General features: G+C 36.3%; 1 protein-coding gene across 2 annotated transcripts in view; it reads left to right on the top strand.

The window, feature by feature from the left end:
• Nucleotides 1-22251, top strand: part of AUH (AU RNA binding methylglutaconyl-CoA hydratase) — a 116865-nt gene extending 94614 nt beyond the window's left edge. For both annotated transcript variants that reach the window (XM_052775906.1, XM_052775907.1), the window contains exons 7-10: nt 15661-15848; nt 17523-17573; nt 19979-20026; nt 20885-22251. In XM_052775906.1, coding sequence (XP_052631866.1) covers nt 15661-15848; nt 17523-17573; nt 19979-20026; nt 20885-20962 — 365 coding nt within the window. In that variant the 3' untranslated portion in view covers nt 20963-22251. The remainder of the gene's footprint in view (nt 1-15660; nt 15849-17522; nt 17574-19978; nt 20027-20884) is intronic.
• The last annotated feature ends 545 nt before the right edge of the window (nt 22252-22796 follow it).

The following is a 22796-nucleotide window of genomic DNA, read 5'->3' on the forward strand; positions in this document are numbered from 1 at the left end:
GAGAAGAAATGGGGATTTGGGAGGAGTTGCTTTAGGTTTTTAGGTGGAAAAAATTGGTAGGTGATCCTGGAACTGAAAGGACAAGGTGTTAAGGAACGAGTAGCTAAGGAGGAAGTGAGAAAAGCCTGCTGAAGAGCCATAACGCTGGGGAGGGGACTGGGGCTGACCAGTCAACGAGCAAATGGGAAAAGGGCAGGGCGCAGTTTGAGTGTCCAAATGGAGAAGTGGTACATAAAAAATTATGTTTGGATGGGGACATACCAGAAATGACGGTGCCTAGTAAAACACAGTCCCTTACAGAGTTGGGAATGGAGCCAGTGTTCTGGAAGAGGGAGGTCATTTTAAAATGTATTTGTTTAAAGTATTACTTAAGCTGTGTTAACTCCCATATGGACACAAATAGTTCTAAGTTAAAATGGACTTAACTTGATTTATTTTAATTCATTTTGAAATTGAACTTTCTTACTTCAATATAAATCAGTCTGATATTTCAGAATGCTCCCATACAGGCATCCTGCAAGTCACATTACTCTTCTGTTGCCAGCAGTCCCAAGCGCAGCATGCACTGCACTCTGCATGGTATTCGATGTTACTGTAGGAAAATTTCAGTGTTATCTTTTAGCAGCAGGGAAATCCAGGACCTTGCAGCTGAAGGTAATATACCTTATATGGTTCCTCAAAAAGTATACCTTGTATGGTTCCTTATATAGATCCTCAAAAAAAAAAGGAGCAGGGGCAACGCCTAGGAGATTATACAGATATATGTAAAATGTATTTTGGAAGAATGTGATTGAAAAGTGAAGCTCTCAAAAGTTAGCTACTGTTATATGCAACCTTGCACAAGACTGCACAGTATAGCTTGCAAAGTTTTAAGCCAGCTCTTTATCTCTATGCATTATTCTGTATCTTCTTTCATTTCATGAGCTTGTATACTGGTGCTGTTCATAATGAGATTTTTTTAAAGACTGAAGCTTGCCCAAATATGTTGTGTGGATTGCAAATGACATGTTCTGCAGATATTGCTACCAATGTCAAGCCAAATTTAACTGTATTCCAAAGTAGAGATATTAGAGGGGCTCAAAATAAGGCTTTTTTTTTTTTTTTCTGTTAAAATACAAGCAAAACACATTTTTCCACAAGTTTCATTCTTAGGTACAGATGAACTGTTTCAGCTGAATTAAAAAACCACCACATAAACAGCCTAGCAATATGAACTGCTTGGTGGACAATACTTATAAAGGGAAGAGCAGTTAAAAATCTTGAGCAATTATCCTCAATTAAAAATAACACTTTATATTGGGAAATTTTATGTAATATTAATAAAGGTGATACTACCAGCAGTGCCTGTAAATAGAAATATAAATGCAACATATTGCTAAGATTCTTTAAATTAAGGATTAATTTTTAGATCAATTTTAACTTTATTAGCATTTGATTTAAGAAAAAATAGGCCTGTGATAATCTGCTTACCCTACCTATATCATACAAAGGAAATTAATATGAATGTGAAATGAAAATTGATTACTCAATAGTGTAAAGTACAAGATCGTTAGATGACGCAATAGAAAATGAAAAATATAACACCATAATTCAGAGAAGTCATGAAATTCCATTATTTGTTTTTGAATCCCTAATTTACATTAAAAAGATTACTTTGTACTTGAAGTAGCTGAATTAGGTGAGCAGTCCATTTTATCTTCTTGAACAGAGGAGTGTGAGTGGTCAGGATAACCTGATATGGATGTGAAGAAGCATGAAACGAAGGAAGACTGTTAAGTATAATCCCAACAATAATAGTAGGTACTATGGTAATGTGAACAAGATACTATGATATCCTGAAATTGAGGAGATGGGTGAAATACAGTCAGAACTCCCTTTGGTATTCTGTTCACTCAGAAGCTTAAAAATATTTTATTAAATATTAATAACAACATAAAAGACCTTTGGTCTTATTTTCATTTTAATTAGGCAGGATATATATGCTATTCACTTTGAAGCCAAATGCGACTCCTTTGTATTAACCTGCAGGGGGTACTAGAAAATTGAACCAAGTAGCATTTAGCTATTTCTCCTCCTGCCATGAGATAATTAACATCTACTCTTGTGCAGACTCTTTTAGTGTTACCTGATCCCCATACACAGGTTTCATACTGACTTCTAGAGTTTGAGCGGTATGGTGTGAAATGCTGCCTCAGCCCATTTCTTATAAATCACCAGAACTCAGGAAAGTTATTAACTTTCAACTTCAAATGCTGAACCTACAAGCGAAGCTTAATCTCATAATGAAATCAGATTGGAGAGACAAAATGGACAATCATTTCAGGAGGAAAACAAAGTTGTATATAATATACTGAACCCATTTTTTTTTGTGGTGTATGATAAAGGCAACTGAAAAACCTAAGAACTTAATGGTAGCTGGTGTGGCTAAAAAGAATAGGAAGGGTTTTGACACATAAAGCTGAGGCAGGAATTAGTAAGAAGCAAATGAAGAAAAATTAAAAGAAATCAATTGTATGAAGTCTGTGGGTTTCTAGATTCTTGGCCAGCTGTTTACCCAACCTGCCTACCTCTTATATAGGTTTCCCAGTCCATGTCTAAAGCCTAAGAATCCTCTTAAATGGCGCCTTGGAGCTTCTCATCTAGTGGCCAGGGATCCTGAGGCCTCTGTTGGGAGAACCTTGAAGAGCTGCCCGGCTCCTTGGCCAGCTTTTTGCTCTGGTTAATGGCCTTGGGCAACCACTTTGGCCGGAGCTTGGTATACTTTAGCCAACTGGCCAGGTAGCCTAGTGCTTCTTAAGTCAGAGACCTAACATATTTTGCTTGGTCAGTCTACCACAGAGCTATAAGCTTGCCAATCCTGCAGTCTGTGGGACTGGACACTCCTCATGGCTAAGCTTCCTCAGACTGAAGAGTCTGGTGGACTTAAATGAGTTATGCGTGTTAACTGACAGGAAACAGAGGTGCTTTCAGAAGAAACCCACCTGTGTTGCACTCAATGAAAACAAGTATGTTTATACTGAATACTTTGCTTACTAATGAATTCACATTTTCCAATGATTATCAGAAAAACTGCAACAAGTTTGACCGTCACTATAATGCCCCATGACTGAAATTGTCTCCTCTGTACATATGCATTGTGAAACATGAATTGCATCATCACATTTTTTCATGGATACCATCCTCATAGAATAAATGGTTCTTCTTTAATTAGCTAATACTCAACATTTTGTATATTTTGTTTCCCCATTGTGTAAACTGAACACCGTTCCCTATTTCTCAGTACGTTTTTCAGCCTTATTCTGGGGACATGATTGTTCATTTTTCCATATAAAAGTACATGTAGGTGGTAATACTTCATCTTACAGGAGCGTTTAATGGAAATAAATTTCAGTAGTAGCTATGAGACACCCATGCTGTCGTGATGTTAAACAGTTTGTTTTTTCCAGAACTCCTGTGAAGGAGTATAAATGGCTTTGTTTTATCAACAAGGTAAAAATCCAGCAAATAACTTCTTCTCCTGATTGTCCTTCATTTTTAGAGAAAATGTTAAGTGGTTAACAAAAATATTAATCTCTACCTTTCCCTTTTTTCCTTTTTCGAACAAAATCACATTAATCTCATTGTGATACACTGAGATATTTTTCCCGTGTAGTTTGTAACAGGTGTAATCAGGTTTGTACATTTAGAGACTTCCACAGCTGTTGTAACACATCATCTTAGGTTTCACCCCTCTGCTATTAGAAAAGCCAATTTAGCCTGTTACATAGCGGTTACCAGACTTGGACTAGTAATGACCACAGAAGTTGCAAAACAGTTTCTGATGTATCTCACTTCCCTTGTTCTCAGATATGCATGTAATGTGTTAGAGCTAACTGAAAATATTAAACTTATTTTGTACTGCTAGAGCAGTTGGTTTGAATTTGAAAATGTTAATGTTCGATCAAAAGAAATCCCTGTCTTGGCACATGGAAGCTGTAAGAGTAATAGCTGTTACTAAGGGGGAGGAAACAGGTAGAAGGAATGCTTTTGTTAGTTCATACAAGTTTTTGCCTTTTTTGTGTCAATAAATAAATAAAAACAGCACCCTCCCCAACTACTCAGTTATGAATATTACAAGTGGACACTTTCTGTGTTTAAGAAATATTATTACTCAGAGTTTTGAGGCATAGAAGGTCAAAAATACTAGACTTAGCTTTTGTTTCTACTAAATAATTAAATTTAATTACTCAAGGGTATTGAGGCACAGAACATCAAAAATATTAGTCTTTTGTTTCTACTAGAAAGAATAAGCAAAAGCAGTTGATTATGCCAAAAAGATAATCAAACTTATTTCTTCCAGAGGTTCAGTAACTGAATTTAGGATACTCATGTAAAATACAGTCATGGATCATTTATACTGTAATGTATAAAAGGCAAACTTTGAATTATATTGCATGGTTGCCATCATGGCTCTGTAGAACACTGACAGGTTTCTTGGAAAACACAACTAACCCAACTCCTGAACTCTTGATAAGGATAGTGTAAAGGATGAATGGAACATCTGACACTTCTCTGAAATTGAAGCACAGCCTTCTAATTTACTGTGACCCCATTTTCAGCTGGCACAGGGTTGTAGACCTTGAAGTAAGTAGGATCTATTGTATCAGGCCAAGGTAATACGAAAAACTAAATCCATTCTACTTACGGTCAACATTAAACTCAAAGCAAATGAAAAATATATCCTTCATATGGGTATGAATAGTGTAACTCAGTTTTTAATTGACCAGTTTACCTATTTTGAGATCCATCATTACTCAATAATAATACAGAGTCTTAATTATTTCAATTTCTTATTAATTTATGACTGTATTATGTAAGGAAAAAAAATAGCTTCCAAACTCATAATGAATTCGCTGTATGTCTTGTATTTTTCTTCAATTTCCAGAAAATTCAGCAAATGAAATGGCAATTGTGTAGTCTCCCTCAAAAGAACAGCTGCACAAGTTAGTTCACCACAAAACAAGTTGGACAAAATGATTTATGAAGTACTGTTTCCTTAATTACTTCACAGAACCTCTCTGGCTCTGGAGACTTATTTGAGCCAACTATTACAAATCTCTAAATTTCAGAAACAGTAGATTCCTGTCGTTCCTTCTTTACCTCCATTTTTCATCATTTATTTTCAGTTTATGACCAAGAATGACCTTTTTTCCCCTGATTGTCAGGCACAACTGAAAACAAGCTTACAGGAAAAATTGCCCCAAAAGCTATTAATCCTTTGTAGCTTTATACTAAAACCTCTGTATTAATGATGTTTATGATTTAGTATGAATTTGAGATCTGAGAAACTAGTGTTAATCAGATGACTGAGTTAATCTGAGTTTTCTCTTGACAGCTAATTCTTACTGTAGAAGTTCTGTGAAATTGTAAAGAAAATAGGAACACAGGGTGCAATGTACTTGACATAGATATGAGAGTTTTAAGCAAAAAAATACAGAATTCAGTCTGTCAGAGGCCTGCCCTGATGCATCTTTTTAACCTTATTTTGCATCTGGGCATCAAGAAATATGAATGACTATGCTGAAATTTAAATTATCCAAACTAAAAAGAGGATGAAGGAAGTTAGTTTAATTTTGACCTTTTAGCTCAATATGCTAATATCATTAATACCTGCCACAAGGGATGGCTATTTGTTAGGTCACTGTGAATGGAGTGAAATTCTCCTTTTAGATTGGGACTATGAGTTCCTCACGATAAGTTTCTTGACTTTCTTGATTGCGCAGAATGATAAAATATATTTATTGGCCTGACAGAATTTGGATGGTCCTAAGAATTTTTTCTAGGTGTTCCTAGAAAAGAACCAAGCTAAAGGAAGTCCTCATTTGCCCTGTTTCTAGGAAATATAGTGATGATCTTGCCACAAAAAGAAGTAGTTCAGGAGCTTTGCACAGGGTCACTGGAAACTCTGCTTCCAATTACAGTCATCTGTTCCAGCTCCCTGCAACTGCAGGCTTACTCCCTACACTCAATTTCCCAGTGGTTTTTCCTTAAAAGAGTTCTTTCTCCCCATACCCTGTCTTCCTTTATGTGTGCCTTGAGCATCAGCTATATGTAGTTTATACTTGCAGAAATGTTTCTTTATTCTTTGGGGGTGGAAGTAGTTATCTCTTTCCCATCCAGCATGTTTGTATGAAACCACCATTGCTCTCATATTTAGGGAGCTAAAATGATCTAACACAGAATATTGTGGGAAATTTTGACTGTGTTTAGTCCAATAAGCAGAGGGAGTTTGTCTGTGGGATTTGAACCTACCAGCTTGAGCTCACATGTGTGCACCTATCCCTCTGTCCCATTACGAACCAGTAAGGAGAGGATGTACGTATTACCGGGGCTGGAGGATTATCAGTATAAAACAATTAAAATTGCTGCTGCTCAAGGAACTCCACATACACAGTGCGAGTAGCATATAAGATCATCATCACATTAACAGTCTTGTTTTTTATTGACTGTATTTTATTTTTATCAGTTCAAACAACCCGGGGTTTCTTTGCCACAAATTCTCACTGGTATGAAATAGTACATGGCTTGAGTACAAGCAGCAGACTGGAGAAGGATAAATTGTTTTCTTCAATAAGACATTTTTAGGTGTAGGTAGGACTATTAAAAAAAATTGAAGGTTCAGTTCACTGGCTGAACTAAATTATCAGTCAAAATCAAGTGGTAAAACCAAAATGTTTTGTTTCAGATTAAACACAATATTTTGTTTCACCAGAAATTATGGTTTAGGCTCTTAAAAAAACCCAAGGAAATAGAGATGCATGAACAAGCAACCGGATGAGAGAGACTGAGACAGCAATGTAGGCTGTCTCAAGTCCTATTTAGGTTTTATAACATAAAAAGTATAAGGGCCGTGCTAACACATTGCAAGCTTATTCTGCCTTTGGGATTCCATTGGGTATCTCCACAGAATACCTAGAGCTTGCTGTGTGGCCTTAAGTTATACATACATGGTAAGATACAGCCCTGTTTGGTTAGGGTTAAGAACAGAGGAGTGATAAAGGCTTTCAATTTCTGAGTTGTTTCAGTGGTCCACTTGCAAGAAGAATAAATGTTGCAGCTGAGGCTGGTTGGGGAAGAGAGCTGCCAGTTCTTAGGGTGAAACACATCTCAGGCTTATCGTGAAAGAGAGATGGGAATTCTGTTAAAAAATACCATTTTTTCTGAGAAAGAAAAAGGAGACTGAGGCCAAGAAGCTGATGTGGGTTTATGCTTGCTCATCAAATTCCTAGCCTTGCAGGCAAATGGAGTCTATAAGGGGTTTCATTCAGCATGCCTACTCTTTTTCTAAAGATTCCATGATTCTCTTTGGAATTCAAGGGTAAAGTGTCTTTTATTAAAGAAATTATTTTTTTTTAGTTTCTTGCTCATACGCCATTTATTCTCTGAAGGACTTAGGCAGAAATAGAGCTTTTGAAGTTTCCAGGTTTCAGTAAAATGTTCCTAAACTGCTGTGGATTTGGGAGAGCTCTAGCACTGGGTCTTTAATCAAGCAGGTGGATTGCTGCCAGAGAAGGGTCAATGGATCTGCATGTAGGAGTGCCTTGAGAGATCCAGAACTAGGAGCAGCAAGAAGGCTGTAGCCGCACCTAGAAGAACAAAAGGTTCAGCATCTAGGTCTGCTCACATCAGAATGGTCCTGCCTGAAGAGAAGGATAAGGCCAGCTAGTGAGAAGTGAGTGGTGCTCCCTATCTTGTTGATCCTTAGCATTTGCTATAAACTATTCTTAATGGCTTATGTTAATTAAAAGACATTTATATTTTTTTTTAATAAGTGCAGTGTTTCCAGCAACTATCCTAGCTCTTGCTGCTGATATAGATCCATTTCTTCATTACCTCCTTCATGTATAGCCCCAAATGTCTCTTCCTGGAATTTGGATGTAGGATGTAAGGAAAATAAAACTAATATCTGATTTCTTCAATCCTTAAAACTGTAAAGGTCCATGAAAGCCAACTCATCTGTGTGTGATTAGGTGACAGAAGAATCTAATTAGCAGTAGCTTCTCTATAGGGAAAGACTTGCCTTTTCATACAGCCGTTTTGCATTGCATGCTATAAAGTGACTTCTCTTCTGTATTGCTATGTCACAGCAGCAGGTGAGAGGAATATAAAAAGTGTTTTCTTAATGTAATTCCTTTCCTTAGTGTTGTAGCAGTCTGACAGCTACAGCCTCGGAATAATCACTTATTTAATCTCTTTCTTTGTTGATTTCCTGTCAGTTACTGGCTTTGGGGTTTTTTTGAGGAATTACAAATTGACTAGAAGGTGACCAAAGAGCTATAGTTTTCTGTTGAGGAAGAACATCTGAATAACCCCAAACAATAAAATGTTAAAATACCAGTTTGCACTTATTGGGGCAGGTCCACTGTTGCACAGGAACAGCCCTAGTAGAAAATCCATCCCATATACATTTAAAGGTGTTATATATTTTTACACAAAATTATATGCCTATTAAAGTGAAAAATTTTAATTAATTTGGACTGTAATGTCTTTAAAAACTCTGATTCTCAAAATATTAACACTGTGAATTAAACAGAATAGTATTTATCAGTGAGGGAAGAAAGTAGTTTTAAATGTACCATCTGTTGTCTGGTGTTTTAATAGTAGTGTAACTCAAAACAATGTGCTAGTCCTACCTACCCTCTCTCAGATGATCCTGAACAGCAATATATGGAACCAAGGGTCAGTCAAAAGTGGTAGAGAGATGTGATTTCCTAATAGGGCATAAACAAATAAGTAATTTGGATCTTCTTCCAAATGCTTTCATTTATGTAGAATCCGTAACCTTTCAGTCTTTGAATACCTGGTCTTTTGTATAGTCTGGAGGATATCTGCTGCTCTCAGAATAGCTGAGTAGTGACTGAATCATATTTGTATAGTGAATAACAAAGTGTTCTGTAGACCCTGTAAAGAATGATCCTGGCTTTGGAAGAGTAGCTTTTCTCCCAGCCTGTGTCATAGGCTTCTAACCTGGTGTGTTCAGATCACTTAAACTGCAATTTTTTAAGTGTCAGTTCACTGATTTTAGTATTTTGATAGCCAATCTGGAGGTAATGAGCATGAAAACCTGAAGCTGAAGTCACTAAGGCTGCTTGTGTCTCTGAAAAAAATGAGTCTTCCATTGTTTCAAGCTAGGCATACGAATATCCATGTGTTCAAAACTACCACATGGAGAATATCCTATAACATAGACCAAATGCATGTTTATATTTACACTTGTGATGAATTTATTTTAGTTGTTGATTTCTAATATAAGTTTTAATTATTCTTGCAGATAGGTATATGCTTAGAAGGAATAGCAAATAATGTAACATTTAGAATACAAATTAACATGCACAAATAAAAATAACATTTCAATTATTCATGTGACTTACAGAATTTTTAGGCTGAAATAATCACAGCAGTGATTATTTCTTCTTATATCAACTATTACTGTAAAATAACAAATAGAAGGATCAGTCTGGGAAGTTAAAAGAACAGAATGCCATTCTGGCACTCCTAGATGGTGCTACAAAATCTAACAGATCAAGCTGAAGAAGTTAGGAGTATTTTTGAGTATCAGACTTGGTATCTCAAAATTAAGTTCTGATTTACTGAAAAGTTTGTCTTTTGCATTGCAGATTGTTAGATTAATGCATGATAACTTTGAACAATTTGGCCAGTTTTTTGGTAGAGTCTGTTTTCAAAGCACTGTAAAATGTTATAGATACTAGGTACTAGGTTAGGTGCAGTATAGCTGTAGTATATGGCTGCCTCATCTGGGAGGACATCCTGCTCAAGATGAAAAATATGCTTCATATGTACAAGTTCATTTTACATATATTTATCAGTAGAGAGAGCACTCTGCCTTCTTGGGATTTGACAGCTGAACCAGGCGGGGTTGCGTCCTCCCACAATCTTGTTGGCTTTGCTGTTTTCCCTGGGCTCCCATTCTGTTAGCTACCAATTCTCCTTTCTTTAGTACTGCTCAAGTCAGGGAATTTCAGGGATGAATAATTTCAGAGGTAAATTCTTAAAAACCCATTACTTTGGAACAGTTGAAAGCAGATTAATTTGATAGTAGTCAGGATGGGAAAAAGAATAGGGTTAGGAATAGGAATTGGTTTGGGGGATTAGCAGAGTGATGGATTTCTTTGCTGTGTGGAAGAATAAAATGGTAGATTTCCATAAAGAGAGGACTGAAGTGAGGAAAACGTTCAAGTCACTTGCTCATAAGCAGTGAAGACTTCAGATTTAATGGTCTGGTTTTTGCTTTGCTTGTTGTTTCTTTATTTCAGTTCTGTCCATTAAAAACTACAGTAGTTGTCCTAATTTGGGACTGTGATCTCATTCAAAATGTAAATAAAAATAGGATATTACTGTGGTAATTAATTTTTCTGTATTTCACTTGTCCTAAGTAATGATGACAGTTTTTCTCATGTCTGTTTTTTTTGTCCTGATTTTCACGAGTCAAATTTTATCTGTCATAGTCAATCCAAAACTGTAAGAACATGGACTATAAAATTATTTATTTAAAATACAAGTTAAATAAAAGTTTTTACCTAATATTACTCATAAAGCCCACATGATTTGTAAAGTATGATCATACAGAGCAGTACTGGTCTAAACCTCCTACCTGTTGTTACAGCTGAGTAGTGACTTCATAAATGTGTGGGTGTAATTTTGAAACTGGAAAATGCCTTCTCTTGGGCCATTAATTTTTATCTGCAGCAACATGAGTTATGTTTTAATGTGTATGTACTTCTGAATTTCATTTAAGTTCACTTTCCATCATGGCATTCCCAAACCATAAGACCAAGTTACTATCTGGAGTAATAGGAATGCACATGGCCTTACCGAATATCTCTGTGTGCTCATGCTTGTTGCATTTGTTTACATTTAAGTAAAAGTTAATAAGTAGATTAATGGCCTTAGGCATTTCTGTTTTCTTCCTCAAATAATTTAAGTTGAAAAAAAAAAAAGGTAAATTGTCAGTGTGTGCATTGCTAATAATGTGAGTGCTGGGAATAATGCTGATCTGTGATTGTCAAGCGGTATTTAGTCTGACAGTGGAGTCCGTGTAGTTGGTTGTACCATGCTTGTGAGGGAAATGTGGAGTAAGCTTCTTACACCAGATGCAGCATCCCATTTGAAGTGGAGTCCATTTTATAAAAATCAGGTTCCAGATGCATTTTTTGGTTCCATTCATTTCACATATGTAGCCATCTGCTGGGAAACCATCTTCTATCTTTCTCAATCTACAAGAGGATTACTTATTTTGAAAATAAATTAGTTTTTCTAAATTGCCCAATGATTTCATCTTTCTGTACAAAAGCTGTGATTATTTAACTGCTAGTGAATTCTGAAAGTATATTTACACTTTGTCTCATGCGTCGTAAGTGTTCATACATCTTCAAGCTAAGTACTACATTCTTGTGATTCAAGCTGCCACCTTCAAGCCACCCACGCATGGTGGTTTGGTATATTCTAGGCATTCCTCAGATAGGTTTTTAAATAAACCAATCCACAGGCACAGATGAATAAAACAGATGGTGAAAATTAAGGATTGATTTGCAACTTAAGTTGGCAGTTTTGGAGCTGGAGTTTGCCACTGCCAGGCTGGCATAGGTAACAGGTCACCCTGCTTCTTCGACCTCGGGTAGGCTTGTGTCTGACATTCCTGCAGGCCTTTCTTCGGCTTGACTGGCAAGCTAGACTTCCATGAGCCCTTTTGGCAATGTACTATGACATCTCGCTGAAACAACTTCTCAGTCATCACAGGCCCCGGGGCAATCTCTGAGTCAGCCTCAGGCCACTGTCTCAGGCTTTGCTCAGGTCTCCAGTCTTCTTCCAAGCAACAACATATGGCCAGACATGAAAGCAGTCTTGCCTACTGCCTGCTCTTCGTCAGCTCAGTGGTTTTTTGCCCTTGCAGAGATAGTGTTTTGTTTCTTCTCTTCTTCATCCTGTTTTCACCCCATCACTTGCATCTTTGTTGATGTCTTTCCCAGTATAAGCTGTTTTCAGTTATTAGTTGGCTATCCAGTTTGTGCTGGTGAAGGGCTCTTCATGTTCTTGGGATGTCTGACCCCATAAAGATTTATACCTGGATTTAAGTTAGCTAAAACATGTACAACTTCGGAGGATCAAGGCCTAATCTGGGAAATAATCTGTTGGAAACTTGGTGTTAAATATTGTCTTGGTAGAGTGTTTGGGCTTTTACAGTGTTTAATATTTTGAAAATTGCTTAATTTAGCAATGGATGGCAGGTACTTTAAAGGTGGAAAATATGTTTGTTACACAGACTTTTAAAATATGACTTACATGATTGAAAAGTATTACATTAAAATAATAATTTTATGCATATTAGTTTATTTATGGGCTCATATTGTTAAGGATTTGGTGTTAGGAACAGCAGTGCATTCCACATTTCTATGAGCTTCAATGGAAAGGAGAGAAATCTACTCCTTACAGCTTTCTGCAAAAGAATCACAAGGATACATTTGAGCCATTTCTTGACTGACTTGAATAATGAGAAAGTTCGTGGCTGACAGACTTTGGTTTCACCATTGATTATTAGTAAAACATTAGAAATGCACAGTAGTCTTTAAAAGAAGAAATCTAGAAACCTGTCAGTTAAATCAATCTAATGCGAATCAAACAAAGCTTGTGATAGAAAGGATAGATAGAAAGACTCATTTTTACTTGACTTAATAAACAGGATTATTACTGAATTAAAGTTTGGATTTTTTGTCAGAACAGGATTTTTTCCAATATGTTTTGACAGCGCTTTCAGCTATGAGAAACTACTGACTGTAGATATTCTCTGCCAGAATGATGAATCTATTTCCAGTAAGCTAGTTGCTTCATCTTGTTGGATATACTCTTGGGAATTTATCACGTAATCCCCTTAATCCAAACCAGTTGTGTACATATTTTGTAATTGATGAATTACTGGCAGTAAATAAATATTCATACAAAATCAACTATTTCTTAAAGAAAAAAAAAATACTGTTTAACAATTTTCGTACCAGAATTTAGCAGTCTTGCATTTACTGTGTCTTTTCACATGAACTAGAGTGTCATCTAAAACTGCTGTTTACAATTATTACAACATTGAATATATACCATCTCAGATAAGAACGCATTTCCTTTGCAACTGTATGTCAAATACTTTTATCAACACAGTGAGTAATACCAGATCACTAGTCCTTGAAATAAAATGTCATTAAATTTGTGAAGATGAAACAACTATTCTTCCGTCAAATTCTGCTCTACATTTAGATGAAATGCCTTGGTTAAGTAATGTCTTTGAAGACTGGGTGTTACTTCCTTTAGCTCTGATTGTAGTTGGCAGGCATTATATGTTCCTTTGTATATTACTAAAACAGAACATCTATCTGCAGCGTACTCTCTGTCTTTTCTTCATAAATGGATGTAACTTTGGTGTGTTGGATGTATTTTGGGGTGTTGTTTGCATTTGATTAATTGGGTCTTACTGCTTTTGTGTGTGCGTATATCTTATTCCTACTACTGAATATATATGATCGATGCACTGAACTGTTGGCTTCTGCACTATGAATATTAATCAAAGAATACGCTCCTCTGCTTAATAGCTTTGCAGTGTAGGACACAGCTAAGCAACATAGACTATAGTCTGCTTTTTTTCTGCTCTTTAATCATTATTGTGTAAGACACTGGCAAGAACACTTTTTTTCATCTATAAACACTGTTTCATGCTTAAACATACCCATTGTTTGGTCAAAGTTATGAAATATTGTTGCTCAATTAAATTTTGTTTTCAACATTTCCTGGTAAAAGCAGTAATAGAAGAGATAAAACAGTAAAGGAAGGGGAGATAATTAAGTAGAAAAAAATACTAGGCATAGCAAGCAAAGAAGAAACAGGCAATGTGGAGTCAGTAAATTCAGCCTCATATGGTTTCAGATCTTATGATTTGGACAAATGGTTTTCTTTAATGAAAAGCCAAACCTGATGCTTTTCTAGATTCCATTACTATGGTGAAAGGGATAATTTATGACTAAACTATTCTTAAAGAGAATCAGGGTAGACATTTGCTGTGTTCTCATGTACACTTAAAATGTGTATAAGGCTAGACATTGATTGGGGTGTGACAGCTTCTCTGGGTGAGAAATTAAAAGACATGTTCAGTATTTAAAACAAAAAAGCCAGTAAATGTTTGTTGGTGGTGATGGTGATACAACTCAGTATCAAAAGCAGCAAGCTTCTTGAAAACACAGCTCACATGTTTATGGCATATAGCTCTGATATAAAGGTTAATAGTTACAGCTTTAGTCATTCTCTGTGAATCTCACCAGTGAGGCAGCCAAGGCTAATTGGAAGGCTTAGGCTTCAGGATCTGTAGTATTTTACAAGGGGTTTTGTTTTAGTCTCCACCCCCCACCCCTTTTATAAAAATGCCCTACAGCAGGGGCTTTCTCAGAATTACACTGTTAGCAGAATTTTCCCCCAAGCACTGTCACTGGCTTAGCTGTACAACTAGCAGAATTAGCAGAATTTATTGAACAGGAGTTCCTCCTGCTGTTGCCTGTTGCCCTCGGCCATAAGCATAGGCTTGCTAAAATCCTCGCAGAGTGGTAGGACCATAGAGAGTATGACATTGTTTGTATTTACTAATGTTGTTCTACAAATTCTATTTGAACTGTTAAAAGTGAAAGCATTTTTTTAATTTCTCCAGTTACAACCCAGAAAATAGATCTCAGTTTTTGTTATAGATCATGATTTTGTAATATTCTAGAAAGGCGTAAGGCAGAAATCTCCCAAACCTTCTGCATTTTTGTATGATGTAATATGTTCAATGGCAGGTCTGTTTTTATGGAAAGGAATACAGTAGTACTGAAGCTTGTGATTCATAAAAAACAATAGTTGAAAGCTGAATCATTGAATCATAAAAACTTTTTGTTTGTTTCCAGGCAGTTTGTTTGTCTCAGAGATGTATTTGAAGTATTTTCAGGAAACATCAGTAAGAGAACTGAATGGCTTCAATAAAATACTGGCTTAGTCCACCATTATCTAGTGGAAATTAACCTATTTTACATTAGTTGAACACACATTTATCCAGTGTTGTATGACCTCCTTTTGAACATCTCTTTTATAAATATTCCTCTTGCAGATATACATACATTTATGTTTGAATATATTAGCATGCTCTTGCAGAAATAGCTATTTGAAAAGAAATTTTTACTTACCGACTGTCTGTATAAATTGAATATTTGTTTCAGAGCCATGTCAAAATGGTAGGCCTTGTATATTTTCAAAATCCTTTCTCCCGGATAAAGGCTATTTCCACTGTTTTAATTCATATAAACATCTGCTTCTGTGATTTGACTACTTCTTCAGTTTTGATAATGATTCTCGTTGTTCATCAGTTCTGGAAGTTAGTTGTTAGTCCAACTAAGCAATCTTCACGTGTCTGGTTAATGTAGTTGCAAAACTGAAGAAGGCGTTTAGGAGTGCCTTTGTATGATAGTTTAATTTCTGTATGTTCATATAATTGTTTATGGAATTAAAAATGAAAATATTTGAACTGAACAAGACATCTACATTTGTGGTATAAATGGATGGGAAACTAATACTTGCATTTTCTCTTTTTCCAAACTTTAGGGGGGACACAGAGATTACCTCGCACGATTGGAGTGTCTTTGGCAAAAGAACTAATTTTCTCTGCGCGTATTGTAGATGGTGAGGAAGCAAAATCAATAGGATTGATTAGCCATGTGGTAGAACAAAATGAAGCAGGGGATGCTGCATACAGAAGAGCATTAGCTCTGGCTAGAGAATTTTTACCTCAGGTAAAACAAGTTATTTTTATTTTAGTTTTTAGTTTTTACCAAACATTAAAACTGAAAAAGAACCAGCTGTATTAAGAAAAACTGTTACGATGTTATGTATTAAAAAGCCATTCTAGTTATGTAGATAGCAATCAGAAGTTTTCTCTCTTGTGTATTGAATGGTGTTATTTGGTAATTATTTCAAAAAACCTCTGTCAATCCTCATATCGTCATGATATGGTCTGTGTTTGTATTGCTTATTTGGCTTTCAAGTTTTAAACAAAAAATAGTGTATGGGGGTTTTGTTAGTAAAGCAATTGTCTCAGTAGGTTATTCCATTGCTGTTGAACACTTCAGAAGAGAGGCAAAAAGGTCCATATGAAAGTGGACATATCTCAGTTTAACTCCTATTTTGAAAACATAATTTCAGTATTAAAGCAAATCCCATTTACTAGTGGAAAGCTTGCCTTCTGTCCTTTGTGTATAAGCTTGATGAAAGAATCATGCTCTTATTATCATTCATTCTAAGTGACATCCTATCTCTGTCTTTCATAAAAGAATTGAAATGGGATTTGCTGAATTCCTGTGCTTTAGAACTTGAAAATTTTAGTAAGAAAAAGTTTTAAGTATGACACTTACAGGAGTCTTTGTCTTAGCTGATTGCTGCCTGTTCCCTTGTTGCCATAGGCTGCAAGCTGTTTGTTCAGAGTAGGAATGTGAGTTTGGAGCTTTTGATAACCCTGCTTTTCAAGTGAAGGGTCCCAGGTAGCAAATTCACAGGAGGCAGAAGAAGAAAATAATTAGTAAACCACTTTATTGGATCACAAGGGTAACAGCTACATTTTTTCATTTAAAATATTACAGATTAAATGTGGCATTTAACATTGGTTATTTGTGTCTTGAACACCCTCATAGAAAGACAAACATGAAAAATACAGTAAGAATTTTAACATACAGTGATTCTGGAAGGTTGATTTATAGTTACAGCTTCACATTGGAACCGGCTTAAAAGCATTTGGCTTTTCCCAAAGCAGCAGGCCACTTCTCTAAAGCAACATCTGAACATTCAGAAGCTGATGCTGATGGATAGGCACAGGACTGAGACGATTCCCAACGATGTCTCACTGTTCTGTGGCACATTGGAGGAGGAGGGTGGAAATCCCTCTGCTCACTGGGGACCTCAGGCGATCACAGAAGTGTGTCATCACTTGACCAGCACAGGCTTTGCAGTAGCATATTTTAGGTTTGAGGCTGCATCAGTTCATTTTATTTCATTATCACATCTTTCCATGTGTCTCCGTTGTGTGATAATAAGGACAAAAGATTGACCTTGCGAAGGCCTCTGATGATGTCTTTTAAGGTGGCCGTTCTGAGCCTTGTTTTGAAGGGAATTGAACAAGCTTGACAAAAGTGGACGTGCTCAGCACCTTTGAAACATAAATGAAGCACACTGCTTTAATTAGGTTCTTTTAAAAACAGTCTACTTTCATTTTTTCTCAATATTGAAACTTACCCGTTTGGAAGCAAATGGCTACTATAGTGATGTAATTTAGGATATTTGACCTATTTATTATAAATTTAATAAAAGTCCAAAGCCAAGAAGGTCGCAATGTAAGAGCATTGATGTACAAACTCTTCATTGCATAATCTTGTAGATTTTGATGGTATGTAATTAAGCTTTTTCTTTCATTTTAGGGACCAGTAGCAATGAGAGTTGCAAAACTGGCTATCAATCAGGGAATGGAGGTAAGGATCTGTACTTTCTCTAAGAATAAGCAGAAGTCAGGCTGGCAGCAGGTCTACTGTGGTGATTTTTTTCCTAGAACTGTTTTTAGTTTCTCAGTGCATAGTCTTTCGAAATCTGTTTAATCAAAACTTTTTAAAAGAGGAAATGCAATTTTTTTATGTCTCAGACTCCTGAGACTAGAGTTGATACTGATTTCTGTAACGAGGCTTAGTAACCTCATGTCTGTCCAGGAGTAATGCACTCTGCTAATTATTAATACTAGAAAGTAAACATAAACTACTATGAACAAGTTGTATTTCAAATGCTGGGTGGAAAAAAACCTCAAAGTCATACTTTGTCAAATTTGTCAATGCTCTCAGTGTTTAGTAACTAATAAAGGCCAAAAGACGTTATTTATTTTTAATAGTTTAATAGAGGTTAGTGTTAAAATTATATCTGGAGTCTGATTTCATATTTGATTCTGATTGCCACTCCTTCTTGAACACTATTGACCTATCTCTAAAGCTCATTAAAATCCAGCCCTGAACATGTCTGGACATGTGTTTTGCTTTAGGCTTGTGAATCATGTTGCTGAGCTCAGCAGGACTATGCATATTTAAAGTTAAGTATATGCATGATCTCTGCACCAGGACACCTTATAGCTCAACCTGGGTGTCCTGGTTTCAGCTGGGATAGAGTTAACTGTCTTCCTAGTAGCTGGTACAGTGCTATGTTTTGAGTTCAGTGTGCGAAGAATGTTGATAACACTGATGTCTTCAGTTGTTGCTCAGTAGTGTTTAGACTAATGTCAAGGATTTTTCAGCTTCTCATGCCCAGCCAGCGAGAAAGCTGGAGGGGCACAAGAAGTTGGCACAGGACACAGCCAGGGCACCTGACCCAAAGTGGCCAACGGTGTATTCCATACCATGTGATGTCCCATCTCGTATAGGAACGGGGAAGTGGGGGCGGGGAATCGCCGCTCAGGGGACTGGCTGGGTGTCGGTCGGCGGGTGGTGAGCAATTGCACTGCGCATCATTTGTACATTCCAATCCTTTCATTACTACTGTTGTCATTTTATTAGTGTTATCATTATCATTATTAGCTGCTTCTTTTCTGTTCTATTAAACTGTTCTTAACCCACGGGTTTTGCTTCTTTTCCCGATTTTCTCCCCCATCCCACTGGGTGTGGGGGGGAAGTGAGTGAGCGGCTGCGTGGTGTTTAGTTGCTGGCTGGGGTTAAACCACGACACTGGGACAAGGGAAAGGGGATCACACCGCATTGCAACACCTGAATCCAGGAAGACAAATTTAAGAATGGTCCTTTTTTTCTTAAAGTCTCCAAAGCAACCAGTGATATAATTGAGTTCAGCAAAGTGTACCACCAGTAAGTTTTGGCCTGAGAACCAAACTCAGATGCTGTTGTGCAAAGAATATGTTTGTTAGGTTTCCACAGCAAGTAATGATGGAATTCAAGATTTATTTCAGTGGTACTCAAGGTTCAAAATGCTACAAGCTAAATTATCTAGCTACCAGGTGTAGTGGACTGAAATATCAGAATCATGATGTTTATAGAATTAGGGACAATATGGTTAGAAGGACTCTGAATGATTGTCTCGTTCAATCTTGAGGCCCCAAGACAAGATCTACTGTATCAAAACCAGTCAAGCCAAATGTTCATTCAAGCTGTTGTTACAAACCTTCCATGGCAGTGATTTCACAGCTTCCTTTGGTAATCTATCCTATAGCTTATCTCCTCTTGACAAATTGCTTGTGGCGCATAGCCACAGTCCTTTCAGTGGCCATGTGGAGAGCTGGTAAGTTCTGCAGCAGCTGATGCTTAAGACAGGCGGAAAAGTAGTAAGGGGAAAAATCAGCCTTTTCAGCTGTTCAGACCAGCTCACAAAGAAAAAAATCTTATTAAAACTAGGTGGTGATGCAGGATGGCCATTAACCTCTTTTTTTTTTTTTTTTTAATTTTAAATCCCTTTAAACTCAAATTTATGTTTATTTTGTGGCATGGCACCATGTTCTTATATGACATTGTGAAGATAACTTGTTACAGAACAGTTTTTAAGTAATCATGAGTACATTAAATCTTTTCCACTGTAGTAAATGAATTGATTACAAATGTGCAAGTAGCTAATGGTTTTTAGTCCAGATGATTTGTAGTGAAGAACATACATTGTTTTGACAGTGTATTACATACTAATTGTATCACCAAATAAGGAAACTGTTACAGAAAGACTAACCACTCTCACCACATGGCAGGGTAGCATTTCTGTGTTAAAGTAGTGTAGAAGAACTTTGCAAAGTGTTTTGGTATGTGGCATATAGAAACACAGTATTTAAATTAGCTGTCAGGAAATATTATATAATAAACATACAAAAATATGCTTTTAAAACCCATTATATTCTTTTCCTCAGGTCGACTTGGTAACAGGTTTAGCAATTGAAGAAGCTTGTTACGCTCAGGTATGTAACTATGATTACATGGAAAAACCCAGAAAACAAGCTTTGTTGGTGCCTGTTATGAAACATGCAGAAATTCAACTATAAATTGCTCTACAATTTCTTCTACAAATATTTTGGCATTGTATTTAGACCTTCCTTCTACATACTCTGGTTTTGTAAGGAATTTAAGTAAGGAGGTGTAGTTTAGGACAAAAATGACTCCCTGCCAAGAGTGTTAGTGTGAAGGTAGTGAACCACTACCAGCCATATACCTAGCAGGTCATACTCTGCTGTGCATCTAGTCCAAGAACTGCCTTGCTTTTGGTTCTTTTTGGTTTAACATGAAATAACATGAAGGACATTTCACTAACATGTGCCACTAATGGCATATGTGCTAACCAACAGAAAATCGAGACAAACCTCTTTGCCAGCAAAACATGGGAATCTTGTATTTGAGTATGTTCTTGGACTTTGAGACAAGTTTTTGATCCTGGAAATAGAAGCATTAGCATTAGATGCTTATTTAAAACATATGGTGATCTGATCAATAACCTACACCACACCACCCCCAAAAAAACCCAACCCCAAAAACCAACAAGCATCCAAACACCAAAAACTCAAAAACAAACCCTAAAGAGTTTCTCACAGTCATCTGTTTGGAGAAAAGATACTCCTTCTCCTAAATTGTTTCTCAGCCTTATATTGTGCCTTTGAAGTGTCTGGTACTTTCCCGTGTCCGACTAGACATTTTAGGTTTCATTTTTCTGTTGTATTATATGTTGCATGCAGGACACATTGAAGAACTAGGATTTGTATGGAAATATTTTTCTTGGTATTGTTTTTGGTGTCAATAATGAATTTTTACTCTGCTCATTGCAGACTATTCCAACAAAAGATAGAATTGAAGGTCTTCTTGCATTTAAGGAGAAGAGACCTCCTCGCTACAAGGGAGAATAAAAGAAGCTGATGCCTTTAAAATACAGGGGGATAAAAGTACTGCTATGAGGACCATTAAGGTGCACTTTGCATCCGCACCTGGAATATCACAACCACCAAAGTAAAAGCAAATCATACTGATGTTACAACATTTTGAATGTGTCCATACATGTACTGGGCCCAGATAGAAATGTGTGTCAACTCATGCTCATTACATTTCTGAAGGTTGATCTGTATATTGGCAAGGTCACAGGTTCATGCAGCATTTTTAAAATTTCATATGTATGAAACGTACCGTTCCACAATTGAAAAAGCTCTGTAAATTCTTTATATAGACAAAACCTATATGTGATGTTAAGTATAAATCTGCTGTATCATTTTATCAAAACAAAAGCGACTACTGACCACCAAAAATAAGAAATTGTACCAAATATGCATTAAAATGGTTCTGTATGTCAGTAAAAATTATATTTGCGTATTCTACCCGAATATGTACATTATTAATAAAGCTAAGGGAAATGAAAAGGATTATTGTTTGGAAAATATTACGCTTTCTTTATCTGACTTACACTATTCTAAGTAACATGCCATTATGTGCTAAAGTTAATTTCGTCCTTTTGATGAAGTCATTGCCATTATACTCATTTAATTGTATTAAATGAAGACATTTTTGAGGCCAGCCTTTAATTATGCATTCTTGTATGCTAAACCTGGCTTTGTCTTGCATTCTTCCAACATATCATCTGATCAGCACTGTCTGCTGTGAAGGAACTTTATTTCACTTGCCTCAGTTATTTTAAATTTTTGGTGATTGTATTAAAGATTGTTGTGCAGGGATGTGACTAATGCGCTGTTAAAGAAACTAGAATTCTCTTAATCCCCAGAATATCCTTTTGCAGGTCCTAATAATGTATATTTGTATACAACAGGGATGATGCTGAAATGTTCTTAGTTCTGTGGCGGCCTCAGGGTTCTTTTCATACATTGAAAGAGAAATCCAGTAGGTTACGAGGTGAGAAAACTGTTGTGATTCATACTGTATATTTGCTGTGGACATGGCATATAGAGCAAATGCCTGGAAATAACCTCTTAGAAAATATTTTTGTTAACTTGACTGGAAAATAAACATGGCTTAGCAGTCGGAGGCTGTCTTTTTATATGAAAACAAATTTCTTCATGTTTGTTTACCATTGGCTCACAAAACTTGTGCATGCTTTGCTGTTTCTGCAACATTAACTATGGTCATTGTCCATATCTATGATGATAAAGCAGCTGATCAACATTAAATGACAAGAACTTATTTAAATTCCTATTTAGACATATCATTACATGTAAATTGATTATAACTGGTAGAGCACACACTTTGTTGACTGGTAAACTTGCTGAGTCGATCATTTCATGCACGATAATTTGCAAATAAAGTACCGGTGCTTGTTTTGATAGTTATATAAAGCCTAGAGGGTCATTTTCTCTTGTTTTTGAAATGCTAACATGTCATTTTCATTTTTACTGAGTAGGAAATAATTATGTTAATAGGAGAAAAAATATTAAGTCTATGCTGACGGGTTTCTGTTTCATAACTTTGATTTACAATCTGGTTATTGAGCTGCCTCTGTTTTTCTAACAAGCGCTGATTAAGTAGCTTCTGTGAATGTCTATTTAAAAAAAACCTAATAATTTTAAATACTGTGGCATAAGACTCTGTAGATTTGTGCCTTTAAATAGTAGGTTTTATCTCAGAAAATAATTTTGCTGTCACAGTGGTCTCTCCATTCCTTTTCTCAGGAGAAGATACTGTCGTATCATAGCAATTTGAGTCCCTTCTTTGAAGTCAACAGTTTGAATATTATTACAA

The sequence above is a fragment of the Harpia harpyja genome, chromosome Z (genome assembly GCF_026419915.1).
Source record: "Harpia harpyja isolate bHarHar1 chromosome Z, bHarHar1 primary haplotype, whole genome shotgun sequence".
Classification (NCBI taxonomy): domain Eukaryota; kingdom Metazoa; phylum Chordata; class Aves; order Accipitriformes; family Accipitridae; genus Harpia; species Harpia harpyja.